This window comes from Heliangelus exortis, chromosome 2 (genome assembly GCF_036169615.1).
Source record: "Heliangelus exortis chromosome 2, bHelExo1.hap1, whole genome shotgun sequence".
Classification (NCBI taxonomy): domain Eukaryota; kingdom Metazoa; phylum Chordata; class Aves; order Apodiformes; family Trochilidae; genus Heliangelus; species Heliangelus exortis.
The window spans coordinates 57,522,183-57,535,227 of record NC_092423.1 but is presented as its reverse complement, the minus strand read 5'-3'; the positions used below and the strand labels follow the sequence as shown (position 1 = coordinate 57,535,227).

The 13,045-nt window shown below is 43.0% G+C and overlaps 1 protein-coding gene across 4 annotated transcripts in view; it reads right to left on the bottom strand.

Annotated features, from left to right (window-relative positions):
* Nucleotides 1–405: 405 nt before the first annotated feature.
* SLC66A2 (solute carrier family 66 member 2) overlaps nt 406–13,045 on the bottom strand; it is a 52,369-nt gene continuing 39,729 nt past the window's right edge. For all 4 annotated transcript variants that reach the window (XM_071736279.1, XM_071736280.1, XM_071736281.1 and 1 more), the window contains one exon: nt 406–3,521. In XM_071736279.1, the coding sequence (XP_071592380.1) occupies nt 3,314–3,521 (208 nt within the window). In that variant the 3' untranslated portion in view covers nt 406–3,313. The remainder of the gene's footprint in view (nt 3,522–13,045) is intronic.

Sequence of the window (13,045 nt, the reverse complement as noted above, 5' to 3'; positions counted from 1 at the left end):
TACTCCCACCCCTCCAGGAGTCTCTCCCTTCAGTCCTGTTATCTGAACAAGCCCAGTGTCTCCCACGTCTCTCCTGCCTTTCCCAACCTTCTCTCCTGTGTCCCCAGCCCTCTCTCTTCACCAGGTCCCCTTTTCGAGCTTCTACAGCCACTGCATGCAGCAACAGCCAAGTTTCCCCATGCTGAACAAGCTGAGCAGCCTGCAACAGCAGCCCAGCAGGGCCCAGCAGCCATACATTGGCCACAAGGCTGATCCTGACTATCTTGGCTTGTTGTTTTCCCATCCTGAATGAATAGGGAGGGAGATCAAGATGCTAATTATTCCTACGAACAGTGCTCTAGAATAGAAAAGCTATAAGACTTAAAAAGCACATCTTATATCTGAACAAAAAAAAGCAACACTGCATTTATATATATTAGGTAAATTTTATTTTAAAAAAACATTGCAACTGACAGAAAATAAACCCCATGAAATGTGCCATACAATCAAAGAGATACATATCAAGTAATAGATTTCTTATTCTCTGAGGTGATAATTGATACAGATACTTCCTGAAAACTAAAGAACAAAATGTTGTTCTGTAACAATTTGTTCCTAAAGTATCTAGCAACATTAAATTAAAGAGTATCCTGGCCAAGAGTCCTATCTTGCTAAATGCCACATACAGAAGATTACTTTAGATACAGTTTCACTGGCTTCTCTTCCAACATTTGCAGCTCTAGTGTGAATGAGATTGGTCCACAGAGCTAACTGGTTTGGGTATTGTTGGCAGACTCAATAATCTGCCAGGGAAGAGTCCCAAAAGAAAAAAACCTTTTTTTTTTTATCTTCAGTAATCAACTTAGTTCAAAGCCAAAGACATGGCCAAAAGTGTGCACTCCCAGGTGAAGCTATAACATACAGAAGTATATTTCTTAAGAGACGTTTCTTAGAATATTTGAAAAAGACCACCATATACAAAAATTTGATCATTACAAATTTTTAAAAAAAAACAAACAACTTCAGGCCATTTAAAACACAGAAGAAAACGTTTGGTTGCATACAGTAGAAAATACAATCCTCATTAAAGCAGCATATCGGAGAAGCCAGTTGTTAAGCAGGTTTTCAATTAAAAAAGACAAAAGCCCAGATGTTCCTGTAACACAACTAGAACACTGGAGAAAAGAGGAACAAAATGTTCATAGTGTGCCATGCAGGGTACATCATCTTTGTAAGGTCACTTCTGGCCTAAAAGAATATGGATTCAAACAAAGAGCTTGGAGCTGTGCCCAGGCAGAGCATTCTGTGTCCAGCCCCCAGAAACAGTGGCTGTCCTTGGCTCTGCATTACTCACACAGACCTGGCTGGATCTGCTGGGGAAGGAGTGACTCCTGAGGATGCCCCTTCACCTCCAGCAGTGCCCCCACCAAAAGGCAGGACAACTTGGCCCCAGAGCATGACTTCTGCCTGCAGGTTTGGGCCTCCACCAACAACATGCATGCTCCAAAACCAAATGAAACATGCAGTGGGAGCTCCCATGTCAGCCTGGGGCTACCTGGGGAGTGAGAGGGACATAAGTCTGTAAAGCAGCACAGAACAGCCCACTCTTATGATGGATGTTCCCAACCCAGTGTCACTCAAACACTGCTGCAGCCTCCAGAGATTGCTACTTACGAAAACAGTCAGGAAGAACTGTGAGGTTCCCAAATAGAACAGGCAGGGGAAGTATCTGATTTATACTCTGAAGCTACTAAACCTCAGACTACCTGCCATTGGTAAGAAAACACAAGCTCTTGGGTTAATCTTGGAAGAAAAAAAGATTGTCAAAAATCTGTCCCAGTTCTGAACACCTTGCCTATGGTCAGATGGGATTCACCCAGCAGGAGGAAAGAAGCACTCATAAAGAGGAGAGCAGCACAAGCATGGCAATTCCTGGGACAAAATGTCCTGCTATGGCTGCCTCATACCAAGCAGGGCAGTTTCATGACAGCAACTGGCAGAAGCCCAGAGGTTTGCTCACAGCCCCATATGGGTCCACACCACCTGCAGCTGCTAGACATGTGCACTTCTCAGACAGGGCACAGTGACCTTCACTGGCAAACAGCCATTATAGACAACATCTGCACTTATAAATAAACTTTCAGCTTTCTCACTCCCTCTGAGTGGGAATGCTGATTCTTCTAGCAGCCTAGAAGATCTTAAGCAACAGAAAAAAGTGGATGCCTTCCTTGTTGGGTCAACGCAAGAAACATCCCAAAACAGAAACTGTTTGCTCTTCTGTGGCATTAAACAAAATGAACATGAATCTCAGCCTCAACTAATCAAGCTGACAGATTCTAGCCCCACTCCATAAGACAGGGCTTTTCTCTGTCTCACACTTTTTCACTTCCCCTTCTGAGGCAATGGAAGTGGAGTTGCTTCTATTGTGCCTAAATCACCATCTAAAAATACTTGCCTGGCAATACTGGCAACATGCATCTGCTGGGTCCTTGGTTTGTGCTACAGCCCAGCTCTGGCTTGTGCACAGTGGCAGGAGCAATGCTGCCACCTAAGTGCAAGGTAGGCTGTTCCCAAACCCCATTATTTCAAAGCACCATTGCCTAGGTTACCTGTAGTCTCCTCTCAGCTCCTCCTTTTGGCTAACCACATGACAGGCTGTGCCTGCTCTAAGCATGGCTCCAGCATCATTCATACTCACACCTCCTTTACCATCTCCTTCATCATGTCTCTGCCTGCCACACTCACAGCAGGGGTGAACATCTGCCATTTACACTGGTTAGTTTCTGGCTGCTCACCTCTCTGTAAGGCCTCCTGCCCTGACCTCTCCTCACCAGACACCCTTCTTAAAGAAAAGAGAAAGTTCCTGCATTTGCTCTTCAATACTTCCTCCTACATTGTGAAGACAGTGAATTCTAGAATACATCACAAATTCCTGCCAATGTACAGATTTCATATTATATAAATAGGCAGAAGTTTCAGACAAAATATTCTACTATTTCTGTGGTGTAACATTCTTAAATAGCATTAAAACCACAAGCCATCCAGCCCTTGTGATTAAATATACAAACTTTGTGAATTGATAAGGCTCATAGGTACATATGCAAAAAAACAGTGCCCCTCCCCCCACCAAGAAACCATTCTGTACAGTTATGTCTGAAAACAGAGCAAGTTATTTAAAATAAAACCTCCTGAGCTGAAAGTGCTGCCAGATTTTCAATCCTTGTTCTCATATCTGCTTTCAACTCGGCAACATGGGATTATTTACAAGGGTAAGAGGAGCTGCCATGGCCAACTCTGCAGCACCATTGACCTACAACCTGTCCACCTAAGTGCCTCACAGAGCCTTGGTGCTGGCTGGATGTCCAGTGTGAGACACGGGCTTCTGAGGGTAGTACCTGTAAAAGTAAACCTGCAATAGGATAGCAATGTCCACAAAAACCTGCAGGAGTCCACAGATGGAGAACTGGAAAGGGGCCTTATTCAAGATGAAGTAACCAGTCTTGAACGTGTCTCCACTGGTCCACATCAGCACCATGTTGACACTAAAGGACAGAAAAGAAGGAAAAGAATTTGGCTTGAGATTAAACCTGCCCTGCCAGAGGATCCCACCTACTTCAGCAACAGTTTATACTCAACAATAGGTTGGGACTCCCTTCAATGAGGGCAGAAAGCATTCCTAATGAAGATGTGCAGCACTGTACTTGGAAAGGAGTATCAAATTTTCTACCCCACAAACTGCAGCACTCTTCTCTCAGCAACTGCATTTCCAAAGGTCTGTGGCTATGAAAGTACTCAACATTTTAAAATATTAATCTAAGATATTTGACTCAGCAGTGTTTTGTAAACATGACTGCCACATGCTGATAGCACTGACCAAAAATCAAATCAATACAGTACATGTAAAACTAAGGCAATTCATATCCACAGTTACTTCTTGTGCATGCAATATTTTCTTCACACAAGGTGAAGTCACACATAGACTGTTTTCTCATGCATGCACTTTTTTTAGCATATGCTGAAAAACTTCTGATAGTAAAAAAAAAATCATTACTTATTGCAGAAAATGCAAAACCAAACAAAAACAAACAACCAAACAAAAAACAACAACAACAACAACAAAAAAACACAACAGAAGAACAGATTGTCCAGTAATACAGAAGGAGGGAAAACTACATGCCTGCAGCTGTAACTGGAAGGATGGTCACTAGGGATTTTTATCAAGGACACAAATCAATAGCAGTGCTCAGACTTTTAATAGACATCACTTTCATGCTGTACTGCTAAGCCATCCCCTGTCCTGTAATCCATCTCCTGCTTCCTTCACATCAGGAGAAACTTTGGGGAATAGAAGCAAGTTCTTCAAACAGACCAAATTTTTTTCAGTGCCCTCAACAAAATGTGAACAACCAGACTGAAGGCTATTTCCAAGCTTCATGAACTTTAATGGGAGAGGTATTTAAGCAGCTGAATAAGCAGTAATGGACAAAAGCTTTGTAGTTCACAGTACAAGCATTGTGTATGATTCGTCATAATTATGGGAAATTATGTTTTGCCAGCACTGATGCCATCAAAAGCAGCCAGACCCATGCAGCCAGGTAAGACTCCATCTTAATTTTTCTCCAACATTCAGACTGAGAGCTCACACAGTTTGTGTTTGGGACACCAGTACACCATGCTATTGCAAGCCAAATGCTGTAGCCCACTCTCTCCCCATACAGGAAGAGTGGCCAAGAGCATCCACTTCTACTGCCCCATCACACTGTGGAAACACAAGCCTTGCTGTAACACACGTCACGGAACTGAAAGCTTAAAAAGGGTCTACAATCCTACAGAATTTCCAAAGAAAGTCTCTGTGTGGAAGTGCGAGCAAGGGCATGGGGCTGAGCGAGCAGATTTTCCCCACCTAGGGACATTTTTAAAAAGTAAATACACAAATAATCAGAGAAGGAAAACAATTGCTGAACTTACACTGTCATTTGTTCTTAGTGCCTGCACCACCTGCTCTTCACACTTATGGGACATTTGCAGATGTAGGCAGTGGCAGGGACTGTTTGAGATTTTAAAATCAGGAAGAGTCATAAACTCTGAAGATAATAAAACTGGCACTAGGGTTGCAGGCAGCCATTTGTTCTCTGATTTTAAGTGTAGCAGTGTTTGCTGGGCAACTGTTCACAATTTAATTGTGAATCTGTTCTGGTGTGGTTGGGGACCCTCACTAAAAGCACATCCTAAATTTGTCAGATCAAACTACCTGCTTGCTGTTGACAAAAAGGTAATTCAGGTATGCCAAAAAATACCTGATTAGAAATGTGCAAAGGATGTTAGTCACATATTCTCCAGAGAGAAAGTTAGCTGGATTTTAAAAGTGACCCGTTGATACAGTGTAGATGTTAAGGAAAAAGTACATACTGTCTGAATGTACAGCTTACAAAGACTTTAATCCCACAAAGAAAGAATAATCACTGGGGGAAACCTTATGGACACATGCAGTTCAGCAGTATCCTGGGAGCTGAGCACTAGAAGCACATCTCTAGCTGTGTCACAAGCTGTGCTGAGTTTCCCAGAGCAATTCTGGGGTTTGGCAGGAAGCCACCTGTGAGTGGAACAGCCTGCAATACCAACTAGGTAACTTGGTGAAAGTTCCAAAAGCTCCTGAAGAACTGCACCCTGGGGAAAGGACCCATGCTGGAGAGGTTAATGGACTCTCTTGTGGGAGGGACCCCACGCTGGAGCTGTGAAAGAGCATGAGGAAGCACACAAAATAAGAGCAAAGTTGAATCTGGGAAGAAAGGAGGAGTGGAGGGAAGATGGTTTAAGCTTTGTTTTTATTTCTCATTACTCCACTCTGATTTTGATAGGAAATAATTACATTAATTTCCCAATTTGAGCCTGTTTTGCCCATGACCGTAACTGGTGAGTGATCTCCTGCTCCTTGTCTCAACCCACAAGCTTTTTCTCCCACTGTCCAGCTAAGAAGGGGAGTGACAGAGCAGCTTGGTGGGCACCTGGCATCCAGCCTAAGGTCAACCCATCACAAATGCCTATGTGTCCTACATGACATCTTGGTCTCCAAACTGACAAGACACGGATTTAACAGATGGACCAGTCAGTGGGTAAGTAATTGGTTGGATGGCTGTACCCAAAGAGCTGTGGTCAGTGGCTCAGTGTCCAAGTGGAGGCAAGTGATGAGTGGTGTTCCTAAGGGGTCAGTAATGGAACCAGTGCTGTTTAACATCTTTGTTGGAGACATGGACAGGAGGATAGAGTGTATCCTCAGCAAGTCTGGTGACAATACCAAGCTGTGTGGTATGTCTGAGGGAATGCAGGCCATCCAGAAGGACACTGACAGGCTGGAGAGGTGGGCCCATGCCAACCTAATGAGAAGTTCAATATGGTCATGTGCAAGGTCCTGCAGCTGGGTCAGTATAAATCCAGGCATAAATACAAGCCTGGGAGAGAATGGAGAGAGAGCAGCCCTGAGGAAAAGGACTTGGAGTTGATAGTAGATGAGAAGCTCAACATGAGCCACCAGTGTGCCATTGCAGCCCAGGTGGTCAACTGCATGAAAAGAAGTATGGCCAGCAGGGCAAGGGAAGTGATTCTGTCCTCTACTTTGCTCTTGTGAGACCACACCTGTAATACTTTGGAGTCCCCAGCACAGGAAAGGGATAGACCTGCTGGTCAGGGTCCAGAGAAGGGCCACAAAGATGATCAAAGGGCTGAAGCACGTCTGCTTTGAAGACAGGCTGAGAGAGTTGGGGCTATTCAGCCTGAAGAAGACTTATAGCGGCCTTCCAGTATATGAAGGGGGTCTACAAGAAAGCTAGGGTGAGGCTTTTCACCAGAGAGGATAGTGACAGGACAATAAAGAGGGCAGATTTAGGTTAGATATTAGGAAACAATTCTTCACCATGAGGGTAGTAAGACACTGGAATAGGTTGCTTAGGAAGGTTGTTGATGCCCCATCCCTGGAAGTGTTTAAGGCCAGGCTGGATAAAGACTTGTGCAACCTTGTCCAGTGAGAGGTGCCCCTGCCCATGGAAGGGAGCTGGACCTCGATGATCTTTAAGGTCCCTTCCAAGCCTAACCATTCTGTTCTGTTCTGTTCTGTTCTGTTCTGTTCTGTTCTACTCTACTCTACTCTACTCTACTCTACTCTACTCTACTCTACTCTACTCTACTCTACTCTACTCTACTTTGTTGTGTCCTAAGGGTGAAGCTCAGTTATGAGGAGGAGAGCTGTGTATTGGCCCAGGACCCCCACCTTGTCAGTGTCATGTCTGAAAGCATCCCTGAAGGCCCCCAGTGCCCACCCCAAGTAAGTACGTCTCACTCCTTCAGTGCCCACCCTAGGAAGAGGAAAAGGTACAACTGTTGCCAGCTCTCCCCCATCTCAACCAGCACCCCTTTGCACACACAGCCTGAAAGTTTCAGTGTGCTGAGAAAACCACTGAGTGTCTGCGAGGTATCTCAGGGGTTAATACAGCTGTCCCAGCCCTCACTAGCACATCACAGGCCTGTGCATCAGAAGGCAGGGAGAGGGGCTGAACGAAATTTATAGTATTAATATGGCTTCTGACACATCCTCATTTCCTTACACTCAGGTACAAGAGCTCCCTCCCTTTTTTGGGCTGCACAATTGCTTTGTCCTCACTGCCTATGAAGATGCCACTCTCAATAACACAATGGTGCATGTAGGGCTATGAGTGACCAATCACACGGATACACCATTGCTGCTCCCATACTTCAAGCTATCATCTCACTTCAGGGTGCCACACAGGGTAGAAGAGACAGGTTTTGTCCACAGTTTCTCCACTTCACCTACTCTCTTGGTGAAGAAAGGTAACTCATTTATTTATTCTAATTTCCAGGGTAGAAAAGAAAGAAACCAACCTATCTTGGGCAGACAGTTGCCTCTTACCTGCCCCAGAGGAGAAAACAGCAGTGTCTATGCAGAAAGGGGTGCCTAAAAGAAATTGAGTGTACAGTTGGCTGTGGGGAAGGAAGAGTGAAAAAGGAAGAGCACACCTGGGCCTGAATGAAAGTCAAGTCTCTTCCTCTAAGATACGTAAAGCTTATTTTTAACAAGCTACTAATAGACCAAGGGAGGCAACCCTCTCTTCTCAGTATTTCTTCCCTGCAGGACTCAGCATGCCTGTGGGATCACTGTGAGTCTCCCGGAGAGCCACATTGTGCAGCAGTAGCCCCAGTGCAGTCTGACAATGATGGTGAACAAGCCCTCTCCATGGCTCTCCTCCTTTGTAGTGCCAACCTGGCAGACCAAAGCTTGCTGGTGTACACCTGGCCCTTAGCTTCACAGTGCAAAAGAAAATGGTGCACTGTTAACACAGATAAGGCTTCGCTGCAAGAGGTAGTCAGGGCCCACCAGCAACACTGCCTGATACTGGAAAGAACAGCACAAGGAGGCTACACACAGCAAAAATTTCCCAACCTATCTCATAAAGACCAACACTTCATGCTGTATCTGCCTGACTTCTGCAAAGCCACACAAGCAAAGCTCTTCTCCACAGCACATGGCTTCTCCACTCTACGTGGCAAAGCAGAATTTAGGAATAAATAAATGGACACATTTCCTAAAATAGCCTGAAGCTAAGCTGTAGAAGACAAGAAATGCTAACCTTGTTGATGTGGAGGATACAGTCTAGTAGGACAGCACAATTTCTCTTAGCAAAAACGAGTGAGCAGGTTAGAAGTGAACAATGCCACAGAGAAATTTGGGGAGGCAGAAATAAACAAATGGCATTTGGTTGTGCAACAACTTGAGATGCCAAGTGGCTCCAGGAGGCAGGAGCTGCGCTAAAATAGCTCCTATTGCCAGAGCCTGAGGCAGACTTGAAAAAATAGCACTTCTCAGTAACATAAATCAGTGCTGCAGTATCCAGTGACAATAAACCTCCTAAAAGCAAGTGTCTTCCTTACAGATGAGCTCGTCACAAGGAGCTGCTAATGTAGTAATAGTCAGTGTGAAGTCTGTGTAAATCACAATTCACCACAAAGAGGAAAAGATGGTATTTTTCAACTCCTCTTAAAGCCTGAAAGAGCACTTACTTATTCTGCTGTTGGAATTAATTCTAAAAAAGACACCATCACTTCTGATCAGATACTACATAGGGGCAGATTTCTAAATGCTGTTTTTTAATACGGTAATCTAAAAATGCCCTACAGCACTGCTGTTCTCTACCAGTGATAGCAGATTTTATAAATACACTGTAAAAATCTTCATTTGCTAAATAAATAAATGGCATGCAGGAAAACAGCATTCATGTTTCTCAAGGAACATTTGTTTCATTCAGGCTCCTTGTATATTGTGTACTAATTCTGAAGTGACAGCAACTAGAGGAAAAAAAACCTCTATTGGTACACTGTATCTGCTGTCAGTCAAGACGCCATAATTTTTATAGAATACTTCTGAAATTTTTCAGATGTAGAAAGAGCTTGTAAAGTGAATTCAAAAGAAAAAAAAACCCAAAATCTTTCTGTAGTTTCTCTTTGAGGAACTGTGCTAGAGGCTTAGTAATTTCCAGAACAATAAGACTGGCCAGGTAGGCTTAACCATCCTTATCCAGGACTAATGCTACTCAAATCCAAAGTTTTCAGCATCTTATTTACTTTTGCTCAAAACCTGTCTCTGTCAATCTTAAGTCTCCCAATTTTCCACTGGACTCTTTGCATACTCTGTTTAACATTAGTCACTTCTTGGTCATTACACATTTCTTCCTTCATCTGAAAGAGCAAAAACTACCAAAAAAGGGGTCTTGTAAAAAAAATATGAGATGTGGAGCCCCCTCTTCCTATTCAACCAGTCTGTCTTAAATGAGTTGCAACCATCCACAAAATAACTAACAGTAGCACATTAGCAGGGGTGCAGAGCAGCAGTCTGCAAAACATGGGCTGGTACTTAGCACAAAACCTACACCAAAAGACAGACATGGCAGTACTTGCTTCCCTTTTGCAGTGTAGATTTTCTCACATCAATGTTATGACTCTGCATGTTTTCTAGCTTACATCACAAACCCAAAAATACCCTGCAAGCTGAAAGACACTAAGAGAATCAGACATCAGACAGTGATTTCCACGAAGACATTCTGTAGTGGTTTGACAGCACAAATAACAACAGGAGGTATGTACTGCCCTAATATAATTACATACTGTCACGGTCACAAATTTTGTGCTAATTGTGCTCAGTCAATTAACTCAAAAAATCGTAAGTTATTTTCAATAACAGAAAAATTTGTATAATTTATTGACCTTTATCTACTTTAAAAGATGCCTCTTTTTTTGGTTCTTTCTATACCAGGCAACGGGAAGCAAAAAGAGAAGAATTAGTCTGGACTGTTCAAGAATCAGTGGAGGTTGACCACAATTTCTCCACACTGTGGCCAAGTGCTAGACCAAGACACAGGTAATGCCAAATTCAAAAATCTGATTTTTTTTTTAGATTGCCACATTTTCAGGCATTTCTTCACGTATTAAACTTGTCACTACTATACACTGTATACACCATATATGTTAAAAAATTGTGACAGTTCATTAAATGGCTGAGGAAATAAAAGCAGAATAAAATAATTTAATAGCTGACAAGCTAGTATTCTCTTCAGGAGTAAGATGCACAATGAAACAGCCTGTAAGTATTTTGAACACTGCATTTGGTTTTAGGACACATGGAAGAGAGTACAGAAGGTTGTCTCTCCTGCAACCTTTTAAGCCATTACATCCCACAAGCCATTTTCATGGGAATGTCTGGAAGAGAAAGCAGATTCAGCTGCAACATCCTGGCTTCAGAAAACTTTTAGCTCTGATTTGCAGCTCCAAAATAGTCTACTTAGAGAAAACAGCAAACATCCATAACACCAATCTTCAGCAGTGAAACAGGCCAGAAAACATGAAACCTGAATGCCACATTTTTAAAACTGCATAAGCCAAACAAAAATTAATGATCACATTTGTTCCTAATAAAAAGCCATATAGCTTAACAAAAAAAATGGAGTTCTCCTATTGCTAACCCAATTGTTTAGCTTATTAAAAATTATTAAAAGGAAGAAAGAGAAGAAGGGTTTCCTTCTGGGAAACCCTTCTGGGAAACTGGGATTGGCACTGGATATCCAAGATGGGAAATGTTGAAAGTAAACGTACATACCCCAAGTCACATCCTTCTGTGTAAGTAAGCTTGTTTTTAAATACTGCAAAGGCAACTGGGAATCCAAACATGACTTAAACTGTTGTCACCATTTGAACAGGAGGAACTAATGGAGGGCTTTTCAGAACACAAAGGGAGGGATCTATTCCCTCTCCTTTCCTGCCATACTCTATAATAAAAAGATCACAAAGCCAGCAGCTCCTCCCTCTTTTCCTCTCACCTCCTGCTGCCCGTTTCTTCCCGCCAGCTCACCAAATGCTATCGGGTTGAATATCTATATTTGTATATATTTGTATTCTTTGTTATCTTACCCTTTATGTTATTACCTTTCCCTTGTGTTAGTAAAATCTGTATCCAATTGTTTTCAATTTCCAACTTAAGGGCTCCAGTCTTTATTCCCCTTTTATCTTCCCTTTGTGTGCAGGGCAATAGAGAGGAATTCTGTCATTAGGTTTGTGGCCCGCCCAAACTGCTAAATCGTGACAACTGTTCAAGAGTTCTACATGCTCTGCCTCGGCAGGCACCTTACCTCACTTCTCAACAATTTCTCTGAGGCTGGAGCAGCACTGACCAACTCCAGAGGGAGCCATTTGTCCAGCCCCACACTGCTAACAGGAATTAAGAGCATGCAGCAAGAGAGATCAAGCATGTATTTTGGATCTCTGGAAGGCAGCTAAAGCAGTTGTGCTAAAACTGTAAAGGGTGCCACAAAGGCTGCAATACAAATTCAAACTATATGAAAGCTTCTGCAGACTTCAAGGATGTCACTGAGTAAAGATGAAATGGAGGATTTTATTCCAGAATACCTTCAGGCATACAAACCTAGAAAGATTCAGTCTAAAGTGATTGTTTGTTGGGAACTTCTTTTTTAATAGATGCATTTTATGCAGACTCACAAATAAAGAGCCTATTCAGTATATTTTCTTCTCTAGTTCTAAATAACTTAGGATACATTACATTTGAAAATTAATAAAAGGATGGGAGGGAACAGAGCTTTGCTTCAGCAGAAAAAGCTTGCCAGCAGAAAACTGAGTGCCCAAACTTCATAGAATGTTTTTGTAAAAGAAGTACAATAAATTTTCTCTTGTATTTCAGATTTTTGGGCCACAAGTTAGACAGGCTAGCAATGTTTTATTTCTATTATTGTAAAGAAGCCTTGACCTGTATGTAAAAGATGAATGCTTTTGGTCTGAAGTAATTTGTGTCGAATTTACTTTTTGAAATGATGGGATGAGGTGCCAGGGAAAGAGACATAAGAAAGAGGTTTGATTTCTGCAAGAGCTTTAGCAGCTCACATTGTGCTAGAATCCTGACTATTCTGAAGGGAAGTGAATATTGCTGCTGACACTGTCAGAAGTGCTGGAAGGGCAAGGGAAGGAAGGCCTCCCACTACCTTCTGGGTTTTTCCACCAGTTCCTGAAATCATCAGATGTGTTCAGTGCACAGGGTACTAATAATGGTCTCGGAAGCCTCACACTCCCTGACACTGTGCTGCTGCAGGCCTTTGAGAGAACAGCTCTGGAGAGACACAGCAATCAAGCATGGAGGTGAACCCAGCAGAGCAACCCTGAGGTCTGCAGAGTCAAGCAGAAAGTGGAGATCCCTCGGTGTGGAGCACAGAACAGGGAAGTGAAACCTTCAGGAGCTCCACAAAAGCTGCTGTCCCCACAAGGATGTGATTCTCCCAAAGAACTAACCAGGAGGTCCTTACCTGCGTGCAGCAGTGCTGCTGCTGAAACCGGAACCCGAAAACCGGAATCCATCTCCACTGCCTCAAACTGAACACCACACCTTTCTCATGACTACAGCTTATTAGAGGGGTAAAGCAACTGGGGGGCAAGTAGAAGGAGTGGGGACACAAAGATACATGACAGAGGAAGTTCTTATCTGTATGTTTTTGTAACAAAG